We start from the raw sequence: 24206 nt of genomic DNA, 5'->3' as shown, positions 1-24206 counted from the left end.
ATGGTCATATGTTTATGGTAAAATGGTATGGTATAATTTCATTATTTCAATATATATTTTTGGGGCATGAAGCAAGCCGACTGTTAAATATTAACAACAAAAGTAGTAATGATTCTGAATGTGCTGGAGCAACCAGCTGAACACTTTAACTTAATTTTTGTCAACACAATAAAACTACTCACATCTTGTTGTTCAGAATTGGAACAAACCAGAAGAGTGTCCTCAAAAGAGTGCGAATCAGGCGACCCAAAAAGACTATTTGAATGTAACGTCTTTGTAATCATGTCCTTGAGTTCTGCTCAAAAATGTTTTTGGTGAGGTCACCATTGACCACTGACCATATGACCACCAAACAGCAATTCATCCTTTTTTTTTTTAAATGTACATATATTGTACATACATTTTTGGGATTTTTATGCATTTATTTGATAGGCCAGCTGAAATGAGGTCAAGGAAGGTGTAAAGGGAGTCGAGGGATGACATGCAGTAAAGGGCTGCAGGTGGAAGTCAACCCACTGCGGCTGCAGAGGACTCATAGCCTCAGTACATGGGCCACATGCTCTACCAACTGAGCTACCAGGCCTCAAGCAGTCATCCTTGAGTCCAAGTGGACGTTTGTACCAAGAAATTTCCTCTGAGTGTTCTTGAGATATCACATTGTCAAAAGTGGAATGCGCATAGAGTTACAGTGACCTTGGCGTTTGACGACCAAAATTTGAGTCCAAGTGATCATTTGTGCTAAGTTCCCTTAAGGCATTCTTGAGGGAATAAAACTGACGTGCCGATGACTACAGTGTTAGAAGAGAAATGTTGCAACGGTCCCTCAAATGTTTCAACAGTCCCCCAGGCCAAATGGCAAGGTGCACCTCCTGAATGTAGTTTTCTGCAACTAAATGAGAACTTGGTCCACTAGTTTAGTAGCCCTGGTAGCCTTGATGCATTTCAACAGTAGAATGTTTTTGCAAAATTGCCCTCCTTGTAACGTGTGTTACTCTTTTATAACCATGCACATGTTAGTATTAGCCCGAGGTGTAATGGGGCTTTAGCTGCGAGTTAGCGCTTGGATTGTTAACATGAACTCAGTTATGACTGTCAAGTCTCGTGGGGAAAGTTCAGTCCATGCTGTTCCCTCAGTCAGTCTCTTAACTCTGTTCTCTACACCCCCAACAGCCCTCTGTGTCCCCCTCCAAACACACACACACACATTCCAGCTGAATCAACAGCTGCACCATTGCAGCGCGGGCCAGGAAACATGCCTCTGCCATGTTGATTGCTGCTGTTTTTATACGTACACACGTACAGACACATACACACGGTCACGTGTGTCGAGCACATGTGCTCTCTCTCTCTCTCAGGACGTCGCCTTAATGATATCCTGTTTGATTTCACGTACAGCTCTGCACACGTCTGCACACACCAGCTGCAAACCTCTTAAGAACCAATCATTGTGTCAAGGTTGTGCCACGAAACTGATCAGCACCGTAGTCATTTATGTATTTATTCATCTCACAGAGGGTGGGGTGGCAGGGAAAAAAGGGCGGTGCCCTAAATGTGTAGGTAACATAATTTGTGCAAATATCTTGACCCATTTGAAAGGTATTTGCTAGCCCCTTCATAAAAATAAACGCCATCCACCCTTTAAAATGGTGTGTGGTCCGTCAGAAATCAGTCCCATCTGCGGGACGCTGCCAAGAACAGCAATGCTGGACAGGAAGCAGGTCTCTGAACAAGGCTCTTTAGTGGAAAAGTTGATGAGGCATAGGCCATACAGTTTGATAATTTTAGGAAAGTATAATAGGAGTTATTCCTGATATGATGTTGCTTTTGTCATTTTCATCATAAGCTGTACTTAACTAGGGGTTTCTTCACTGCATTGTATTAACAGGGTTTCAGGGGGTACTTCAAAAGACTAAAATCCAATAATCTGAATTTTAAGCCTTAAAATGTTTTTGTTTTTTCTTTTTTGTTGGTGTGAAATGAGTCTTAAATTCATTCACTGTGGTCTTAAAAATAACTGCTACTACTTCTGTGTAGTTGATCACAAAGGACTGAATAAGACATTTTTGTTGTAAATTAGCACCTTTTAGTTACTTTTTTTTAATGGAAGTCACAATCAGTCATTTGCTGCCACATTGCCACTGTAATTTCGTCAACCTCTGAGTGGTGGCGACAGAGTTATTTCTTTAACTTGTGGTTTTAAGTTGAAAGTCTCCCTGACAAAATCCAGACTCATCTGTCATTGTTGAAGTGGACAAAAATGGGAAAGTTCAAGGCAGAAGTTGAAGGAATTTCTTACCACTGGGAACTGAGTGTGCTTTAATGTTGTTGTGATACATCCAGCTGTTGTTGTGAGCACGTGACCCCAGTGGATGGAGAAACATTTTGCATTTAGCTAACGGGTATTTGTGATTTATTGTCCCTTCTCACATATTCCAGACCTCAGCAGGGGGGTTGTCATGTTGTAGATTAGAGTCGTCTGTGCCTCAGGCTATTATGAAAAACCCAGTAACACAGAACTCATCAGATTTTTTTTTTTTTTTCAGGCTGATTTTCATTGCGTGTAAAACCATTCTGAGTGAACAGACTGATCATGTTATTGCAGCACTTGTGATAATATTGCAGAGAAGACGGATGGGAAGCTTTCTAGTAAGTGGACATTAATAGGGAATGATTAGCACGCTGGATACTGAAGCTGGAACTGATTTCAGCGTAGTCACTTTGATGATACCACAGAAGAATTCTTTACAAAAATAGTTGAGTGGCATCACCAGAAAGGAATTTTCCTTTATTTTCATTATACAAAATGATTCTAAAATTCCTTTGGGTGGTGTGATTCATTCAGTATAAACTGGGAGTTAAGATAGGACCACAAGCAGGAGAAATGACTGCAAGAGTGTCATTAGAAGATAATGAATAATGCCTAAAGATATGCAACTCGGGCCAAGAGCTTAAGAGGAAGAGGGAAGAATGTAACAAAACATCAATAAATACTCTTGTTGTACAAATGTGTTTTGCAAGGATTTTATTGGCGTCCAACAATCTGTTTTATGAGTTTGCACAATTCTGTTGTGGTAAAGAACAGAAAATGAAGAGTTCTTAATTTTCTCCTGTGAATTTGCAGTGTAGAAAAACTAAAAATAACTTATTTTGCTTTGATAAATTGAATGGACCTTACAGAAGTTTTCCACAGGTCCTTAAAGGGATAGTTCACCCAACAATGAAAATTCAGTCATAATCTGCTCACCCTTATGCCAGTTTAAGTTAATGGTGACCAGTTTTCAAACAGTCAACATGAGTGAGTAGATACTGACTAAATTTTCATTTTTAGATGAGCTGTCCCTTTAAGTGTTTAAGTCTTAAATAGTTTTAAGTTTAAAATCTAATAATCAGATTTTTGTCTTAAATATCATAAATAGATTAATTTTGACAGATCTTAAATATGATTGGATTATGAAGTTAAAGTTACTTTTATAAAGCTGCATTAACTCCAGTTTTGCTTTTAAGTCTGTTTTTGGAAAATTTTCTATTGATCACATTGTAACAACTGCAAAAATGAACCTAACATGGAACCAATAACCACTAATGCAAATTGTGAAGCCCAGTCAGAATTTATCGGGGCACACCAAACAACAATGAAGCTCAAGTAAAACTCAAGTAAAAATCCACCATGAATATATAATTTCTGCCCTCAGCTCGGACAAAAAGTTGCTGCTCAGATGTGAGATATTTTTGTTCACTGTTGTGTTTGTAATTAAATCACAGTTTCTGTGCCTGCTGTGTTAGCATAATAAGCGATGCTAAAGTTAATTACAGAGGAAAGAGCATCATGATAAGGAATTCTTTAAAAAAAACATGTAAATTAAGACCGACTTTTAAAATAACTAACGTAACACAGATCCATAAATATATCAGAAAACATATTGTAAAACATTTGGGTCTACTCTTTAATTCGGCTCACCTAAAATTAAGTGTTTAATGTCAATTTCTATTTCTTAAATCTAAGTCTTAAGTCTTAAGTTCTAAGTCTTAAATTTAACTTGTTGAAATCTGCATAAACCCTGTTAATAAAGGTTACTGAAGTTCATGACTTGGCTCATCTTGGTGTACTAGAGGCAGAATAGCACCATAGGCACCTCACCCTGTTGCTCGTCCAGGTTCTCCATTTTCATATGTGATTATAGGATGTTGTAGAAAATCAGTGAGGCTTGAAAGGACTTCCAGTCAACCATCATGGACTCTTGAGTGTATAGCTGCAGAGTAAAGAAAAGCACACATCAGGACTTTCAAAGCTGTCCCTCTGTTTTATAGGTTTGTGAGACTGGCAGTGGATAAGCTGTCCGAATTTGTTGCAGAGCATGCCAAACAGACTGCGCTACTTCCAGAAGAGCATATGGAGGAATTTAAGCACTTCCCCTTTTGATTTGTGCACCAGTTCCCTGCAGGAATACAGGCTGTGGTTCTTATTATTTGGCAAGGAAAAATATCAGATATAAATTAAACGTTTTGCAAAATAATGAAGGCCGTGATTTGCCATAGCAGTGCTAATAAGCCAAACATCTAATCTTCATTGGGACCACCGATGGCTCTTAATGCTCCCTCTCTCCCATTTCAGTGAGAATACGTGGCTTATTGCTTAATGCACTGGACCACTGAGGAGCATTAAGTGCTGCTCATGTAATGCCTTGAAGTGGTCCTTGGATGCTTGATCACGTGGCCAAAACTTTGAGAAATTCATATCTTCTGGGAAAGTATTAAAACAAACAAAAGATTGCAGGACCTTTGTGAAAACAAAGATAGTGCACATGGAGGACAGGGCCATTAGGAGAGAGCATGTCAGCTTCTCGATTTCTGGAAGGTTTGACAGTTTTTCCCCTTGTTTTTTTTTCCTCTAACATCAACCGCTCGTCGTGGCAGGCAGTTCTCCAGGGGTTTGTTTGTGGGTTTGTAGCCAGAGAGCCAAGCAAGGTGAGAGCTTCCTCGTGGCTGAAAAGAGGAGCAGGAGGTTGGGTAATAGATTTCCCCTGACTGAAACTCTGACAGCATCTTGACCAGGTCCTTACTCTCTTTTTTTTTTTTTTTGGTGGTGCCAGCAGTTGGCTTTTTTCCACAATACACATGCTCCTGATTTACGACGCCTAGACTTGTCAAAGGGCTCTCGCCTAGATTGTTGTTGGCATTTTTTACGTGTACCAAAGCCAAGTGTACTCAGTGTCTTTTCTTTTTCTTTCTGTCTTCATCCTTTTGGTGGTGTCAGGGTGGGAGGATTTTGGTGTTGAGCAGAAATGAAGCAGTGTCTGGAAACATCATATAAGCCTGTATCACCACACATGTTTAAACTGGACTCGCAGCTCCTTTCACTTCTCTGGGCTCCATAACCTATAAAGAGGATATTTTTTGCCTTTATTTCGCATATGGCTTGTTTTCATAACTGCTGGCCGCTAACACCTTGTTTCATATGTTCTCTAAAATCAGCAAAATGAGTGTTTGTTATTGCAGGAGAAACAGTGGGGAGTTGTCCTCACTTCAAGCGAAGCCAAAGCCACATTAAGGCACTGAAAATACACTGAAAGACACAAAGGTCCTATATAATTCCAACTAAAGCTCAATGGATACTAGATTCTACTGGTTTAAAGTATGAAATATGATCAATATACAGTATATTAGTTGGTAATTTGTTATTCTTTTGCCAACTCACATGCTGAAAACTGATGTAACAATGAGTATGTTTACATGATACCGATATAAACCGATATAGCTGTTATTGGCCAATATCAGGTGCATAGTATCAGCCAACACATATGTTGTCTGACTCTAATTCAGAATTTGCATCTCATTTGGGGTTTTTATGGCATTTGGCAAGACACGTCCTCTTGCCTGTTTATGGTCAGCTCTGTGCATTGTAAACAAACCAACTATTCAGTGTTTTGCAAGGCTGGAGTAGAGATACATACACAAAAGAAAATCCCGCTCTTTTGTTTGGAAGAAGAAACACACCTACTTTTGAACTTTATGAAAGACTTGGGTATCAATGGGTTTTTTGATATTCTTTGGTATGCCTTGGATATGATTGGTATGGTATGTACAACTGCAGGTAAAAGGGAACATTAATGGAATATTAATTTCCTTATGCATGTAAACAGTAGAAATTGTGTTTTTCAGAGTAAGGGCAAAATACTGAATTCCACTGCATACTACTGACTACGTTATACACAAAATATTCTGAGTGTGGTCCTACAAAACTATAAAATCGTGATTGTCAAGACTGAAGAATCAAGATTGTATTTGGTTTGGTTTGTTTTTTTCATGGTAACACACACAGTATCTGCCAAAACTGGTATCTGTGATAAGCTGATGTCAGCCCTCCTTTACTCTGTTTCAGATCATGGATGAGACCCAAACGCAGATAGCCTGGCCGTCTAAACTGAAAATCGGAGCCAAGTCCAAAAAAGGTTAGTCTTTTTTTTCACTGTTTATTTATTCCCATATTCAGATTATTATTATATTGGGTCTGAGCACTGCTTCCATTGCTTTAACTTTGTGCAGCTTGAGTGTTTGGTGAATGACGAGCCTACAGAATCTGTGAAAATATTTAACTTGCCATGCATCAAAGTCCATATGCTCAGTTTTCATGGCTGAAGAGGGACTAAATGTGTGAATGTTCCAACAACATAGTCGTGTTGGCTTCAACCTAAGAGAGGTTAGTCATTATGAGCCTTTGTCATTTGAATGAGAAATATGGAAGCAGACAGACATGAGCGAAGAATTTCACAAACGAGCAACTTCATCTGCACTGAGGAATTTGTGATTTTGCTGTGGAGGCGGAGGCGTGGGAGTTGCTTCTATCGAAGCTCATGCATTTATTGGCCAAGTTGCTCCAGCACTCTGTTACCAATAAAACATTATCACGGTTATTTAAAGCTCTTCCGGGAGGGGGTGAGACAGGGTTTGAGGGGCGTGGGGGTGAGACATAGGTGCACCGTGCCCACTTTGTTGTCCTCGGGGGAGTTGCCCATGTGCGTCTTCAAGCCAGATGTGGAATCCAATGACATTATGTAACTTCCTCGCTCACTCTGTAACAGAAAATAGTTGATGGGGTTACATCACAATCTTTAACATTTCTCCCTCTGGATGCTTAATCAAGTGTAAGTCCTGGCAGCCTGTTCACACACAGCCATCCATTAGTTCATTCACAAAATTTGCCTCCAACACCACCTGGGAATGATGTTCTGTGTACGAAGTGAGTCTTTTTAAAATTCTGACCCATGATTTGTAGCCTGTCCGATTTCTCCCCCGTGTTGCGTAAACTGAGAGGAGCAGAGGGGAAGAATGTTGGATTCTCACTTAGTTTGTTATCTTATGAGCAAATGCATTTGTGGGGAAGAGACATGTGCAACAGACGGTGTGTTCTGAGAACCTGAGCTCACGGGAGGGAGTGAAGGGAAGAGAAAAGGCCAAATAGAATAAAAGATGGCTAAATAGAAAAAAAGAAATGTTAATAGAAGATATGGTAAAAGAAAATATTATACTTAAATAGTCAACGTGCTTAAATTATGCTAAAGATGATTGAAGATGCATTTACACTTGGTAATAAAATGTGATCTTTAGTAGGGCTGCAACTAATGATTATTTTCATCATTGATTAATCTGTGGATTATTTTCTCGATTTATTAATTAGTCCAGCTCACTGCTTGATGCCACTAAATCCTACACACTGGTCCTTTATAGAGTCAGCAGGTTTAAATTCTGCTAAGGAATAAAGATGCAATACTGTTTTTGCAAAATAAATTCAAATACCTTCTTAAAATGGTTCTCATATGGCTCATAAAGTCCCTGAATGAACCTTGCCCACTGCAGTTTCAAACCAAAAAATGCTCAGACATTGTGTTTACTGCTTATTTTGCCCCTGATATGTTTTGTGACGCATTAAAACACCACATGTTGTTACGGTTAAAAATGTGATTTTAATTGCAGGGGGTCTAAAATCGCACTGAAGCCATCATGCAGTTACTTGAGACAATGGGCCGCATTCCCTTCATTCCTCATCACTCTTTGATTGGTGATGACCATCACAAAACTCACTCGCTCTGCCCTTAAAAAAGCTGATGACATAGTTGTTTTGTTGGTGCAGATTATTTTGAGTTATCTTGATCTAAAATAATAACTATTTAAACGCTAGTTTGTCTTGTTTTCCTGGAATTTTGTATCAGCGTTGCCTTTCATGTGCAGTCTGGAATCGGTTACACTCGGCAGGATAGCGGCAGATGTGAGGGGATTTGTATGTTTGTAACCTCCTCCCATACAGGGACACACTCCATCAAAATGCCAGTTCCTCTATTTCATTCATCACCTGCAGCTAGCTATCCCAGCCACCTGCATATGTGTGATAAGACCAGTTGTTAGGCTCCGGGGCAAGCCATCATCAGCCCACTGTTAGTGATTTAATACAGTGAGGGGCGGTATCACTCACACACAAGACAGCTCTGCAACTTCAGGCATGTGTGACAAAATCCTCAATACTGTGAGACGCTTTGTTTTGTATTTCTAAAACTGATTAAAGATTTTTGTCTTGTTTTTTCGTGATAAATATTTTAATACTGCTTTAACTTGCCAATTGTCTGCTTCAATATTTCCGCAGATGTTTTGAATGAGAAATGCAGAGCCAAAAGGACTTAATTCCCTTCATTTGTGTGGTATTTTTGAGTGTAGTCCTCAGCTGGAAAAATGCTCCAGCTTTGCCAGTACAGAGCTCTGGGTCAAAAGGTTTCTTCTCTGTCAAGTGGAACTGTGTAAAATCACGTTTTGCAGCTGCAAGTCTTCTCTTGTTTTTTGTTTGCTTTTCTGGGTGTTGAGTGTGCCAAATTAAGACTTAAGGTGTTCATTTTTTATTCCACAATCAATCATCAAAAAAAAAGAGCACACAGCACACTCCATTTCAGAAATGCGGGGGTGTTCTACATCACGACTGCAACACTCGTTTAGACTGGCTAATGTTTGCCAGATGTGCAGTGCAGGTTTGACACTGGAAGAACCCTACTCCCTCTGATGGCCATAGTGGGTACCACAGGAGGAAGTGGAGGGATTTCTATTGTTCACAGTAACAGCTGTGTGATGGGAAAATGTCCTGGAACCAGCGCTGTGACTGCGATGGGTCTCTGACCGCTCTTTCTGCTCTTTTTCCTTTTGTTTTCCTTGGCTTTGTTTTCCTGTCTCTGACTGCAGCTTGGTTCGTGTTTAGTTCCAACCCTCAAGCCTTCAAAGAGCTGTTGTTCTTCTCCCATATGATCAAGCATCTCTTCTTGTAGTCTGTGCTGAGCTTGTCTGACCTCTGTGACACAAGATCAGTGCTTGTTTACTGGCACTCCATGGTCCCCGTAGTTCTCAGTGGCCATTAAACAGAGAGCTGAACCTCCTTCAGATACATCAAAAAAAACAATTCTTCATTCTAGCTAATCCATGTTCTGCTGTTCTGCTGCTCTCTAAGGATGACTGAGCTCATGCGTTCTCTGGAGAGTCTCCTGGTTTGGCTTTTGTGAGTCAATGTTGTGACGTAGTTCTCCATCATCAAAAACATTCTGTAAATCAGGAACTTCCCTTGTCATCACAAAAAAATGTTCTGACCACCTTTTCTCTAGGTCTGAGACTGTGAGCCTCCCTTCAAACAAAGCTTGGAAAAAGCTTTGTTTACTTGCTTAGTTTTGCTTGTTTACTCGGTCACAGTTATAATAATTGATCCATAAATATTCAACAGTTGAGCCAAGATAACCTAGTACTGCTGTTTTACATAATTTCAGATTACACTGAATGTATAAAAAAGGTCTTTCTGAAGTATGGCAATTATTTTCTGCAGTAATCATTGAGGGGTGTAAGAATATATTGATGTATTTGAGTGTTGTGATATTATGCTTTATGATACTGTATTGATTCTCAAAAACACTGTATCGTGATATTGAAAGATTTGTGGCATTTGCTCATTTTGTGTTGTGTTTAAGCCCCTGAATGCTAAATGGCAGCGTCACTGTCTATCTTAAATGTTCTGATTGCATAAAAAATGAAACTTTTTATCTCTGTGTTCTGTAGATTATGATAGTTTTCCTAAAATTTGATTAAAAAATAGTAATACTTGACCTTGACGCAATATATTGCAATATATTGAATTGGAAACCCTGTATTACGAGATATTGCCAATATACAGCCCTATAATCAGTTAGTTGTTTGGTCTATAATATGTCAAATGGTGAAAAATGTCATTCAGCATTTTCCAAAGTCCAAGATGTCCACAACCCAGAGATATTCAGTTTATTGTAATAAAGTAAAGGAAATAGAAAATATTCACTTTTGAGAAGCTGAAATCAGAGAATTTTTTATATGAAATGACTCAAACTAATTAACTGATTATCAAAATAATCGATTATTAATTTTAGAATTGGCAGCCAATTTATCAAGCAAATAATGGTTGCAGTTCTAGTATATTTATTAGTTTATGACTAGAGATGAAACAACATGCATTTTCATGATCATAGTGACCAAAATCATCACAGTATCATTGCAGTGTTGTTAAAATGTGCTGTAAATGTTGAAAAAGTGCTGATACACACTGAAATTATTCCACTAAATTTATTGTATTGGAAACCACAAATACAATTAGCAGTACTACACATTTTAAGCCAATAAGACAATACCTCATGTAAACATGTAAAACTCATATGTGCTTTATCATTAAACGTTGCATGTTGCAGCTGCTTCTGAGAGACTGTTGCTAAGTTTGGTTGATGCTGGACAGTAATTACTGTGAGTTTTTCATGTGTGGTAATTAAGCAAGTTTAACTATATTTAAAATTTGAGACAGTAATAGTTACGTCAGGAATTTTATCATGTTTTATCATGAAGGCGATAATCATGCCATCCCTGTTTCGGATTCTGAGAAAGTGAGAAACCAGTAAATCTCTTTCACCAAATCACACACACACACTAGGCTATTCTGTGTGGTATCCTTTTGATAGCTAGTTGAGTAGTTTTTTCGTCTTCATTCACTGAGCCTCTGCTGAAACTGTCTGGAGCTCCCCTGGGGAGGCCCGCCTCCCACATTGAAAGCCTCTGGTGTTGTCATTTCTGCACTGTTTAGGATTTTTCTTTGAATGTCTAAACATGCATCTGTTCGCTGAGGTCCCAACGACTTTGTAACAGTAAATTCAGCGAGCCCTGTCTGAAGGCCATACTGTAAATCTGCTGTAAGTGTGTGTGTGTGTGTGTGTGTGTGTGTATGGGGAGGGGTATTCCTGGAAGGGGTTTAGTTGACTTCCTGCTGCTCAGTACAGTTAACACAGGGGCGATGGACCATGGCTGTGTAGTACATGTGTGTGGACATTTTGAATTTGTGTGTGTGCGTTCATGTGTTTTCACATATGCGTTCTCCAGGGGTCCGGCATGCGGCAGAGCCAGATGTAGGCTTACACAACGCTGCACAGACACAAGCGTTAGCTTTGAATGGTTTAGGTATGCACTGTTTGGTTATTTTAACTGAAGTATTTGGCGGTTGAGGAGCTCTCTGGAAGCACAGTTTACTCAAACTATAAAGACCTTTTACCAGCACTCAGAATTAAGAATGTCCCATTGTCCCAGGGACAATAAAAATAACACCTGCAATACAAACATATGGTGTCTGGGACAATTCTTGGACATTACAGAAACCTGCAATTTTCATTATTTGAAAAACTGACCACATTTTGGGGTTCTAAATTGTTACTTTCTCACCTGGAAACTTATGAAAACACAGTAAAGTGACATATCAGCAGTCATAGATCAAGCATAAATCACTGCTCACTCATTCAGTCATTCATGTAGGTATATTGTTTATACAAGAACCAGTCAATCTCAAACATAGGACACACCTCTGGAATATAACTTGACTCACAAAACATCTGTATAATATGTTTAAATCATATGATGCAGAAATGTAATGTTAGTTAAATATGTTAAAATATGGATTCTTATGGTTTTTGTTTGTTTGAGCTGCTAGCAGAAGTAGGGCAGCTCAGTCTGTTTTTTCAATCTTGGAACCCATCGGTTATAATCTGATGATTTAGCTTTCGCATGCATTCCCATATGCATAAAGATTCTGTAATCATATGCAGATATCTGCTCACAGAGATTTGTTTTTCCCGTATGTTGTGGTGCGAAGAACGACGTATGTGACATTTGGTTTTGTGTATAAATTGTCATGAAAATGAAACACTGTAAAAATATTAATCGGCAGCGTTATTCATGGTTGCTTTGTCATTATCTGTGCCAGAAAAGTTACACATGGTAACTGAGCTGCACTATATTTGTCATTTTCAATACCTTTATTCTCTTACATGCCATGTAATGTCCAGTGTATGAAAGTGTCTAAATAATAATTGCAGTGATGAAATGTTTGTAATTGTGTACCATCTATTGTGCTTAATCTGCAACAATTTAAGAATGAAAAAAGGAACTTCAGGACAATGGTTTTAAAGTCTGGAACATTTGAAAGTAGATTTCAGGATGGTTGCACGGTTTAACTTTTACTTGCGCAGTCTTCTGTATGCCCACAAAAATTATAGGATGTCACAGTTTGTGTTTCAAGCTTGTATGGAGTCATTTCTTGAGGAGACAGCATTTGTTCTCTGTGTGACAGCTGATAAAGAGCACACGTAGACACACTGAATCATGTGCAACAAAGTCTTTAAGAAAGATGCAAAATAAATGAGTTATTGTGTGTTTTTGCCGCAGCTGACTGACAGGATGAGGTTCAGGAAAATGAGGTGATAAGCATCACTGTCTCCTATTGAGGCTAAATCGCAGCAGAACAATTCTCCTCAGCTCTTGGTGTTTCTGTGGGCTCTGCTGACTGATGGATTGACTGAATATAATTCGACAGAGCTGCGCCCCCCCCCCTCCCCGTCCCCCCTCCCTGCACGGTGTGGTTGCTTGCCGACTTAAATGAGACTCGGCAGATATCAAAGCAGCAATTACTGTTGCAGAGCTGTTCTTCTGACGTGCTGTAATTTGTTGACAAATGCAGACTGCTGTGTCATGTTTGATTAAATGGGTTTAACTTGTGTCCCGCTCTTTATCAGCGCTGACTCACTCGCACACACATTAAACACATGCTCTTCATCTCCCACTTTTTAATGTGTTTATCTTTTCTTTCCCTCCCTTGCAGATCCACACATCAAGGTGTGCGGGAAGAGGGAGAACGTGAGGGAAGCCAAAGACAGGATTATGTCAGTCCTCGACACAAAGGTACAGTAAACATCTTTATCACAGCGAGGATGGACTTCATGTGAATGTGTGTGTCTCTTTCTATCTCTTTCTCACCTTTTCCTGGCGTTCGCTTGGACTGAATGTGTTTCACCTCCGCTCTCCCGCTGTCCAAGTGACAGATTGCGCTCAGCAGCGTGGTACAACTTGGCTCTAATCTCACCAGATACTCACATCCCGAGCTTTGCCGTGGATTGCAATGTGTGTGTGTGTGTGTGTGTGTGTGTGTGTGTGTGTGTGTGTGTGTGTGTGTGTGTGTACGCAAGGCAGGCTTCATTGCCATGGCAACACAAGAAATCACGTACCTGGGCGACTGCACTGTAGCACCCCCTGGGGGCAGGCAATCATCCATGCACTTTGAACAGCCACTCTCAGAGGAGCAACACATGATTGGCTCAGTTTGTAGTATTTCATATGGTTTTGTCACGAAAAGGCAGTTTTAGTTTGGCAGATTCAGCAGAAATATTTGATTAATTTTATCTTTTTGTATGTACTACATATTTTGTTGCTCGTTTTCTTCTATGTCTAAATAAGTGCAGCATGTGAAAGTGTTTAAAACGGGAAATTGGGGAAGTTCTTCTTCTGACTATTTACATGAAGGAAAGGGGGACAGATGCTGCACTCGTCTTTCAGTGACGGAGCTTTTGTAATCAGAAGGGCGGGATGGGAACCAGAGAGTGCAATTCTTTTTTTGTTTGTTTATACACTTTAAAATTTCACAGCCATAAAACAGACAAATTGGATTTGATCAGTAATGATGTTACATAGTGAGTTTAATGAGCTGTCTGTGGTGATATTGGGTACGCTGTCATGCCTCAGGCACACTATCGACTGTACTGTACTAGATTGCTTCATAACCCACCACCCAGTCACTTGGGGAAGATGGTTACAGCTACAGTATTTCTCTCAGTGCAACTTGCAATCAGTGTTTGGTCATCTCTTTTTTTGGGGGGGGGGCTTTTCTTGCTTTTATTTGAGAGGATAGCTGAAGAGCAGACAGGAAAGGGGGGTGAAGAGAGAGGGGATGACACGCAGCAAAGGGCCACAGGCCGGGAGTCGAACCAGCGGCCGCTGCAGAGGACTGACAGCCTCCATACATGGGGCTTACACTCTGCCAACTGAGCTAAACCCCCCTGTTTGGTCATCTCTATCTTTATTACTAAATAGAAAATTTGTCTCTCTTCATGTGGATGTCCCATAAATGTTGATGGTAAATGTAGTCAATTGAAGCAATTGATTCATCAGTTCGTGTTATATTGACAGAGAAGGCTGAATTTCATTTGGAGCTGCAACAGTTAGTCGATAGAAAAAAAAAATGGTCCTCAACTATGGATAATCAATTTTTTCAAAAATTGTCAAACACTTCCTGGTTCCAGCTCCTTAAATGTAAGGATTTGATGGGGTTTTTTTTCGTCATTTATGATAGCAGATGAAGAGTTTTTGGGTTTTGAATTGTTGGTTGGATAAAAGAAACATGATTAATGCTAATGCTAATGCTAATGATTAATTGATAAATCACCATTAAGAATTTAACTGATACAAAATGTATGAATTGATAATTAAGCAATACCCTTGAATTTTCATTTTTGTCTGGCATAGCCATTCGTTGAATAAGAAAATTTAAATTTGAAATGAGAAGGAAAAATATACCAAAAAGAAATGAAAATAAGGAAAAAAGCATGAACTACAGGCTACTTCAGCTGGATTTCATGTCTTCATCTCTGTGGGAGGCGTTAACTCGACAACACGGGTGTGACTTGTAGGCACTACTGCATGGCTCCACAAGCAGGAACACTCGTGGTCAATATAAGACATACTGAGGAATTTATTCCTTCAGTTGACTACATTTACCATTAATGCTGATGGACATTCATGTTAAAAGTGCTGAATTTTCCCTTTAAGTGCCTTTCAATTATACATGTAACATCGTATACAGTTTCTTAGTACCATACTCCACTCACTGAGTGTGTTGCATGTGTTATAAATCATTTCAGCTCAACCCTCTCCTTTCTGCTCATTAGAGTAACAGGGTAACTCTGAAGATGGACGTTTCCCACACGGAGCACTCCCACGTTATTGGCAAAGGTGGCAACAACATCAAGAGGGTGATGGAGGAGACGGGCTGCCACATCCATTTCCCAGACTCCAACAGGAACAACCAGGCAGAGAAAAGCAACCAGGTTTGTTTGTTAGTCGGAGTAAACACAGATTTATGCTGACATAGTTGGGTGGAGCGAGCTGTTTACTGCTGGCTGATCAAAGAGTTTGTCTCATCAGATATTTTCCTTTAATCTCTTGAACCACAACATTGCACCATGATTATGTTTTCAGTATAAGTGTATTGCATTCTGTCCCTTTGAGTATTTGCTATCATCACCCCCTCCCCTCCCTACGCATTATTTTCTTCAATGGTAGTTTGGTTTTTAGGTTTAGGGTTCTAAACAGGTTGCAGAGAGTTGATCCAGGTGGCTGTTTTGATTGGCTGACCCAGAGGAAGCCGGTGTGTTTTGTCTGGACTCTCTGGAGGAGCAGTAGGATCCTGCTGTAATTATCATTAGAGTGTAGTATGAGGAGTTCAGAAGAGCACACTGCCAAGCATTAGATACTTCTTTTTGCCGGGTGCCTGGCAGTGCACCTGTGTACCAAAGTACTGATGAGTTCAGTACTCTTTCTCCTTCATTTCAACCATATCTCTGTGGATTTTGCATGGTATGATATACCCGAAGTCAGGACTGCATAATTCAAATTTTGGCGTCCCACAGTTAAATGAACATAATCTGCAGCGATATTGATATTTAAAATGCATCCTGCGCTTATAGAAAACACTGCTGCGCACTTATGATAAAAGAAATTCATATTGTGATAATACTTGAAAACAAGAATGGCTGAAAGCAAAAGTAAAATTGCTCCCAGCTCTACAGTGGAGCAGTTACATCAAATAAAGGAGGGTGACTTCAGTAGTGTGGATGTGGTTTGGTTATGAAAGATCAAATGTTCAATAAACCGCAGTGATATGTAAGAAGTGCAAGAGATCTGTAACAACAAAAGGGGGAGAAAAAAAAATAGATGTCACCACCTCAAGCAGAAGCACCAGGTCGAGTGCGGGGAGAGACAAAATCAAAAAGAAACAAGAAAGAAACAGAAATCCCACGAGGAGAGCTCAGCTATTGTGAGTTCTAAAGCAAAAATATTTTTCAGTATTTTGTCATATCGTCAAGAATATTGGTATTGCAGAATAATCTGAAATACTGTGATATTATTTTAGGGCCGTATTACCCGCTCCTACTGCACACAAATAAAGTGCTCCTTAAAGTATCAGCAAGCCAGCCACCCTGCTGCTGCAGCCTGTGCAAAATGTCCTGGGTGTTGCTGCTGCAGTCCAGAGTAGTACAGTAATATACAACAGCGAGCCAACGGGCAAAGCAAAAATCAAATGTCTGGAGCAGAACGCGGAGCTGGATCCCCGTCCTCGTCCACCATCAACTCGGATGCGCTGTGAACCAGGATTAGGAATAGGAATGCGGGACAACATGGGAGTGACAGTATTGCTCTGTTTATTTAAATGTGAAAGTGTATTAAAGATCTTTTGACCCTAAAATCAATAATTGTGCAGCCGTTGTGCAGGTCTGCAGTGTGCAGGCCATTAATAACTTGTCTGTACTGTATCTCACAGACTGTTCAGTCCCCTCCAGTCTGACTCTGATGATGCAAGTACAGGCTGATAAGTGGCAAGAGACTCCTTTTAGGCCTGAGACTTCTTAAGCTGCCCTTTTTTTCTGATTTCAAAAGCTTACTGACTGCGGCAGAGCCTTTCGGATTTGAACAAGTGCAGTGGTGTTGATAAGCAAATTTAGCAAATCAGCGTGTAGAAATCAAAGAAATGGCTCCTTACCTTTCAGTCTCACTCGAGCTGGGAGGATTGAATTCCTGGTTTGAGCACACTTCAGCTGGACAGATGTTTGCTAACATTAGACTTAACAATGGTTTTCATTTTGAAAGATATAATTGCTATGTGTGCACAGAACACAGTACTTGTTTGTGTGGAAGAATCAGGGGCCAGGAATGTAGCAGACTGACCTGCTTTATGTTTGCTTAATCGTTTCTTTTTTAAGAATTCTGCACCCAAAAACAGGTTTTTATTTATCCTGGATCGGTAACACTCCAGAGCAGGCCTTGGTTGGCTCCTCAGTGGTGAGCAGTTGCCCATGAAAGAGGGGAAATAGAGAAGGGGAAATCTAATGAGACCATTTATCACCTTTTTCATTTCTATGGAAATGAACTTAATCTGGCCCCTCATGTTCGTGGTTGTCCTAAAAGGTCAATTACTTTAATTGTGGAGACCATTTCTTTTAATCACAATGTTAGGCTCGTGGTAACTGTAATGATGTGGTTCAAGAATATAAAACATTAACTGGAAATATGTCACAAAAAGGGGTTCGGTTACAGTTTAGGGGGAGGCCTTTAAACTTCTGCGGTTTTCATTATGTTTTGTTCAAGATTTTGCTTTCAACATTGAAATGAAGTGCAACTGTATGCAACGATCTGAGCCATTGTTTGTCTTGGACTGGGTCAGAACTGGCTAGCTGATTTACATGTTACTTTTTTATTGTGAACAGGTGTCCATTGCGGGGCAGCCAGGAGGGGTGGAAGCAGCTCGAGTAAAAATAAGGGTAAGTTTGAACTCACCCACATTTGTCTTAAAGGGATACTCCACCCAAACACTCAATCCCTGCACATTTTCAAGTTTGTAGTTTTGACTGTGGTCTGCTTGGATTTCTTACAGTTCTGCAATTGTTTTCAGTACTGACCACTTTTTACAGTGAAAAAAAAATCAAAGCCTCATCATACCATATTTTTACGAAGTATATAGCTGCCTCTGTCTCAGTTTTTGCACACATGACCCTGATGACCCTGCTGAGCTTGTGAACAGGCGTGTGGATTAGTTTTATGGATTAAAGGGCAGCCAGAGTTCAGTAAGATTGAACTTTGACCCTTGAAATCATGAGGCTCTCTGTCATCCAGACACTTTTAGACAGGAGATATGATCAACCTCTCATTCAAGTTGAAGTACTGTTTGTTCATATTTTGTTTTATAACTGCGTGGCAAAATGATGCAAGCAGCAGAGGAGGGATGCTGCTTGGCTATAGTGAGTGCAAGGGCAGTGACAGATTAATTACAGGAAAGCGTTTGATAAAAACGATAATTAACACATTTGTGGACTGCAGTTGAGCCACGCCAGCTCTTCCAGTTTATGTTTACAACCCTACCCACACTATTTCCTGTTCACTCCTGCCTCTGGCCACTCGGCGTGAGTAAATTTCGCTCCGACTGCAGCCTCAGGGTGCCTTTCTCTAGGGATGGGAATTGATAAGATTTTATTGATACCAGTGCTGTTACAGATTCTGCGTATTGATTCCTGATTTATTTCAGTCAAGCTGGCTGTAGCCCAAGGAGAAGAGAGAGAATAGAGAATATTTGTACTGCACTCATTTTTATTCAGGTTTCCTCAGTCTGAGAGAAAATCTTCCAAACCTTTCCATGTGTTGTTATTATAACATAAGACATATTGCTGGTGTTTCCATCTTTATTTGAAATGAGCAATAACATTTGCATTTTGGAAAATACAGTGGCAAACTTCAATTCTCAGAAATGCATCATGGGAAATCATGGGTCATCTTCATTTTCAGCCTTATGTAATTTTACTCACAAAGATGACGATAAGAATAATAATAAATATCAAGGAAAATAAGAACACTGGTATTGGTGTAGTATCGGAGATGCCCAGATTCTGATATTGGATTGAAACTGAAATAATGTTGATCAATACATCTCTAATCAACTCTTTTGATTGTTTCTTCCTCTCCCCCATTTTTTTTTCCAGCAGCATAGATGCTTGAGTTTCGTATAATTTTTGCAATGTGCAACTGAAAAATATGCCAGCATTGATGTAAGGAGCTGATTAGCATGGAGGCGTACGATCCCGATGGACAGTTTGCAACCAGTTCTCAATGGTTCCTGTTCTCGAATCTCATCCCTACCCATCTCCTGCTCCTCCTTTGGTCAGGACCACTTCATCCATACTCACTCATTAGCCAGCTGAACAAACTCCCTCCAGCTTCCGTGAAGTACTTTGTAGTTTACTCATTGGCTCCTAACAGTTACTTCCTCAATAAACAAAACATCCTCGCTAAGACGGCCAAGTTCCCTACCTAGTTTGACCAGTGGAAGAGCTCCAGGGTTACAGTAGGTAATTGTGCACTCCAGGCACAGTTTCAGGACTTCCTCTAAGCCGCAAGCACAATTCCTAACCTATTCCCAGACCACTTCCCTGGAGCAATTGTAAAATACAAGCATGATCCTCAGCCCCTTTGGCAGACCCATCTCCAGCCCATTTCCTAGCTTCTCCTACATTTTCAGTCTGAGTCTTGACTGGAAGCCCGACCTCCAGCTTCAGCTCTGTGGGCGGAGGATCTCTGTGCTCGTGTGAAGTGTTACATCCCTGAACTTTCTTTTCTACGGTGAACACGTTCCTCCTCAAAACTAACAAAGTTGTGTGTGCATGTGAGAATGACTGAGTGAGTGAAGTGTGTGTGATGGAAAGAGAGAGGATGGAGAAGGTCATACTGGATATTTGTGCAGTGTCTACTGGCAAATGTCAGCATGTATGCATTCCCATACCTCTCCGTGCTTAATGGTTGTTTTCATAAGGAGCAAGCCGCTACCCAGTTCATCTACTGTTTTTTTTCTACAGCTGAAAAAAAAAAGAAAAGAATCAAACCTAACCGTAGCAGCGTTGTACAAAGGGGTTCATAATGTAAGCTGTAGAGAACCACAAAGATTGTTCTGGCCTCCAAAAAGCACACAGTCAGCGGATGACGAGGGTGGATCAAAAGACAGGTTTCCCTCTTAGTCAACTTGGCTTCTTTCAATGGAACCAGACATTGATATTCACCTTATTCCATTATACCTAGATGCCTTGTATGCTGTCCCATAAAACACTCAATATTCACAAGACAGTCCTTCCATGCACAACAAGGATTCAAGAACATTTATTGACATGAAATTAGACTTGTAGTTTGTTAATAGTACAGACACAATACAGTATATATATACAGATGACTGATTAAATTCAGAATTTATTTATGTGTTACATCACTTAACCTGCAGGCATGTGTGCAGTATCCAAATCAGAGACACAGACATTTATTTTATTTTTTCATATATATAGGAAAGATGTGTGACAGAATAGGAATATAGTGAAGTACTTTAGTGCTGAAGAGATGTCTTAGCCCACAAATCTTGTTCTACAGATGTAGGAAAACATGTTTGTTCGGCACAGACCCCAACAAATGTAACATCATCATGATATTAATTTTGTTTTTGTATTTTTTCAAAGTCAGTAGTTTACCCTCAGAGAGGACTAAAGAACAAAGAACAGAAAATATTCACATTTAGGAGCTGAATCAGAGAATTTGGACATTTTTTAATTAAGAAAATGACTCAAAGAGTGATCGATCATCAAAATAGATGCCAAAATAATTTAATAGTCAATTAATATTCAGTTAATCGATTATTCATTGCAGCTCTAGTGGAAAGCTCCTGCACCACTGCATAGTACGACTCGACTTGACTCACTTGTGTAAACAGGTACCCTACACTACACTAGTCTGACCAATCAGTGATCTGCACTGTTTTCATCATGAGAGACTTTAAAAGACAAGATGTTGTTTTAACCTGTAAAACTGCTCCTAAACTAAGATAACGGTCTCCTGGTTCATTTCATATTAAATGGACAGAAATGAGAGTGGCATAGATCTTCTGATCTAACTCTCGCTGAGGAATTAATAAAAAAAAAATCCTACAAACTTTTCCTTTAAATCTATCTTGAGAATGAGTGGGGTTTTTTTTGAAGGTAGTATTGTGCTGCTGATATTAAAGCATTACACTGTAAATTGCAGGCGGAAGGAGGGTTTATTCCACGTTTTTTGTTGAGGTTGCCAGTGTACAACAGTATACAGTATGCTGTGTGTTTGTTCCTGGGTGGCCTTTAGACCACATCCTCCCCCCATCGCTCCTGAAGCCAGAAGTGGCCGGGTCGTGCCTTCTCCCTGAGCTGCGTTAGCGATGACCGTAACGTCCCTTTTAACATTCAGACATGCCACAGTGGACTTCTAAGGTCTACTGTATTCCTGGGGCCTTCTTGGGTGGAGATCTGTTTGAGTCTCTAACAAGTTGGTTGTTGAGGTGATGGATTCTCGGGGGATTTCAAGGAACTTTCATAGGTGGAGCTGACGGGCAGGTGATGAAAGGTCTGGCCAGTTGCTTTACCTCGAAGATATTTTCATTTTTCTTCATCTCTCACCCTTGCGTCAGGAGAACTGAGGCTCTTTAACAGCGCCTTCAAATTGAATACATGTGAAACTCGTATCTGCCAGGTAGACTCTTTGAAAAAAAAAAGCTGAGGTCAGCTCCACCATGAAAATCAGTCTATTCTTCATTCAGCGCCTGACTCCCGCTGCTCTGCTTGTCCTCTCTTGCATTTCCCTCAGTGCTGACCTAAATTTCTCGAGCCCTCTGAGAGCGAGTGCTGAAACGTGATATAAATGTAAGGCGAAGCACATATGGGACTGATCAGGGTTGCATTTCTTTGGTCAGAGCAATTCATGCTGCTTGCCCTTCACTGGCAGCCAAAACCATAGTGGCGCTCTGCCCAAGAGTCACTGTTTGGATAACACTGTGTGTGTGTGTGTGAGAGAGAGAGATCTCTTCTTTGTGAGTGTGTGTATGTACATTCCCTCCAGTTTGTCTCTGTATGGGTGTGTGCCTCCCATGCATGCATAAGTATGTGTATGCATAAAGCGAAGCCTTCCTGTCTGAATCTGTTTTGTTTGACTGACTGCTACGATACAAATGACGAGAGCTGATGTCTGTTGCTGCTCCTGCGGTTGAATTCAGTGACTTGAAATTAATGTATGCGAATGAACCATAGACCGCTGATGCTTTGCAGGACTTTTAAAGCATCATTTGAACAACTGTGTAGCCATAATGTTTAAATCAATCTCCCAAGTAATACCACAACAGAACACTGTAGCACACATATGTCATTTTCTTGCTGGTGTCATGTGTTCTCGACCAGCATGTGAAGATATAAACGACCAAAATGTTGGTAGGAAATAGGCCAGATAGGCCATTTAAAATATCTAAAATGAAAGTGGCACATTTTTAAAAAATCTAAGTGAATTACATGTTATTATTTTCTCTTTGATATTGAAGTTTGCTGCATGCTGCACACAAAGCTGAAATAAACAGTGACTCACAAACATACATTAATGAAGAAATATGTAATATATTTATATTTAATGTAATAAATTATTCAGTTAAATTGAGCAATATGTTAAGTTTGGAAGGCAGTAAGTCAGGCAGTCACTTCAACCTCAACTCCAGAGTGTGTATTTTCAGGATAACAGGCTTAACCTTACATTACTTACTGTGAAACAAATATTCTACATGAAGGAAGAAATACAAAACCACAGCATGACTCAGTTATGCAGTAGTGCTGCTTCTCTTTATTTAAATGTTTTGAATCATCAGCACTATTCAAGCCTTGGGATTGAAAAACCTTTCATCTGTGTTACTTGTGACACTTCTCTCTCTACAGCATTTTGTTCAAAGTTGAGGGAAGCATTTAGCTGATAGTTCATACTAATAAATCTTATTGGATTGTACTCTCTCTTTTTTGCCTATATACGATCCAGTGATTTTGGCCATGTATCGGACCCGTAATGAGTGGGGCTGGGGCGATTCGTCAGTGAAATTGATTACGAAAGTAGATTGATTTTAAAATTGTGCGTCATCGTGTCACTGGGAACTGGTTTGCCTGGTCAGGGCATGGATTCACCCAGACAACAAGCTGCAGAGAGCAAGACTCGCCAAGATCATCAAAAGTGTGGTTGTATTTTAGATAGATATGCAACAGTTTGATAACACAAAGCACAGTTTTTCAGTGAGAGGCGTTTTTTTTTTCTTCCCGTTGTTTACTGCAAACTCACAGTCACAGCACCCACATAATATTTTCAACATGATAAAACTATTCATGCAGTCAGTCTAACGTTTGATCATGTGGTCAGTCATACTGTGGTTGACGAAAGGCTAGCGTAAACTCTGGCTGCATACTCCATGTAACAAAGGGTGTCTCTCTTATTTCTGGCACTGCTGACTTCATTTTGAGTAACTTTGGGATTTCTTTGAACTGGCAGGTTCCTGGTTTTGCCACCTTCTGCTAAAGGAAGGATTGTTATGTCTGTGCGTCAGTTCACATAAGTCTGCACTATGTAAATAAATCACCCTGTTACTTCTGTGTTTTTACTTGGTGTCCAAATGGTCTTAATCAGCCTGAATGAGCACAATGTGATACAAGCCGCTATACTGTGCCTGTTATGATTGTGTTGAGAAATCTGGTATGACATGTTTTACTTCTCTGTTTTCTCATAGCAGTGGCAGCATAATGATAAGCTGTCCGACTTTACATAACTGCAGTATCTCAGCAGCCATCATGATGTGTCAATGACAACATGTTCATAGAGATATGATGACTCTCTCACTGTCATTTCACTGTTTTTTTTTCCCCTCCTCTCTCTCCTTCTGTCCCACCATATTGCAGGAGCTGCTCCCTCTTGTGCTGTCCTTCGAGCTTCCTGCCATCATGCAGTCTGACCCCAGCTCCCCCACCGTGCAGCACATCTCTCAGACCTACAACCTCACAGTCTCTTTCAAGCCCCCAACTCGCCTCTACAGGGCTACTGGCGTGGTTCGCGGTTCACAGAATAACGCCAATGCTGTCAAGGTGAGCAAGGGTCTCCTAATTTGTCGGTTTGAATGTGATTGGTGCATAGAAATGATTTACACAAGATTTGCACAACAAAAC

The 24206-nt window shown here is 40.1% G+C and overlaps 1 protein-coding gene across 1 annotated transcript in view; it reads left to right on the top strand.

The window, feature by feature from the left end:
* Positions 1-24206, top strand: part of bicc1a (BicC family RNA binding protein 1a) — an 83550-nt gene that overhangs the window by 32785 nt on the left and 26559 nt on the right. The window contains exons 3-7 of the mRNA XM_084735956.1: positions 6380-6449; positions 13184-13263; positions 15303-15461; positions 17898-17951; positions 23943-24125. Of these exons, the coding sequence (XP_084592082.1) occupies positions 6380-6449; positions 13184-13263; positions 15303-15461; positions 17898-17951; positions 23943-24125 (546 nt within the window). The remainder of the gene's footprint in view (positions 1-6379; positions 6450-13183; positions 13264-15302; positions 15462-17897; positions 17952-23942; positions 24126-24206) is intronic.

This window comes from Lutjanus erythropterus, chromosome 14 (genome assembly GCF_056507025.1).
Source record: "Lutjanus erythropterus isolate fLutEry1 chromosome 14, fLutEry1.hap2, whole genome shotgun sequence".
In the NCBI taxonomy this organism is placed as follows: Eukaryota; Metazoa; Chordata; class Actinopteri; order Lutjaniformes; family Lutjanidae; genus Lutjanus; species Lutjanus erythropterus.
Note: the sequence above shows the minus strand (reverse complement) of the source record. Positions and strands in the feature narration are given on the sequence as shown.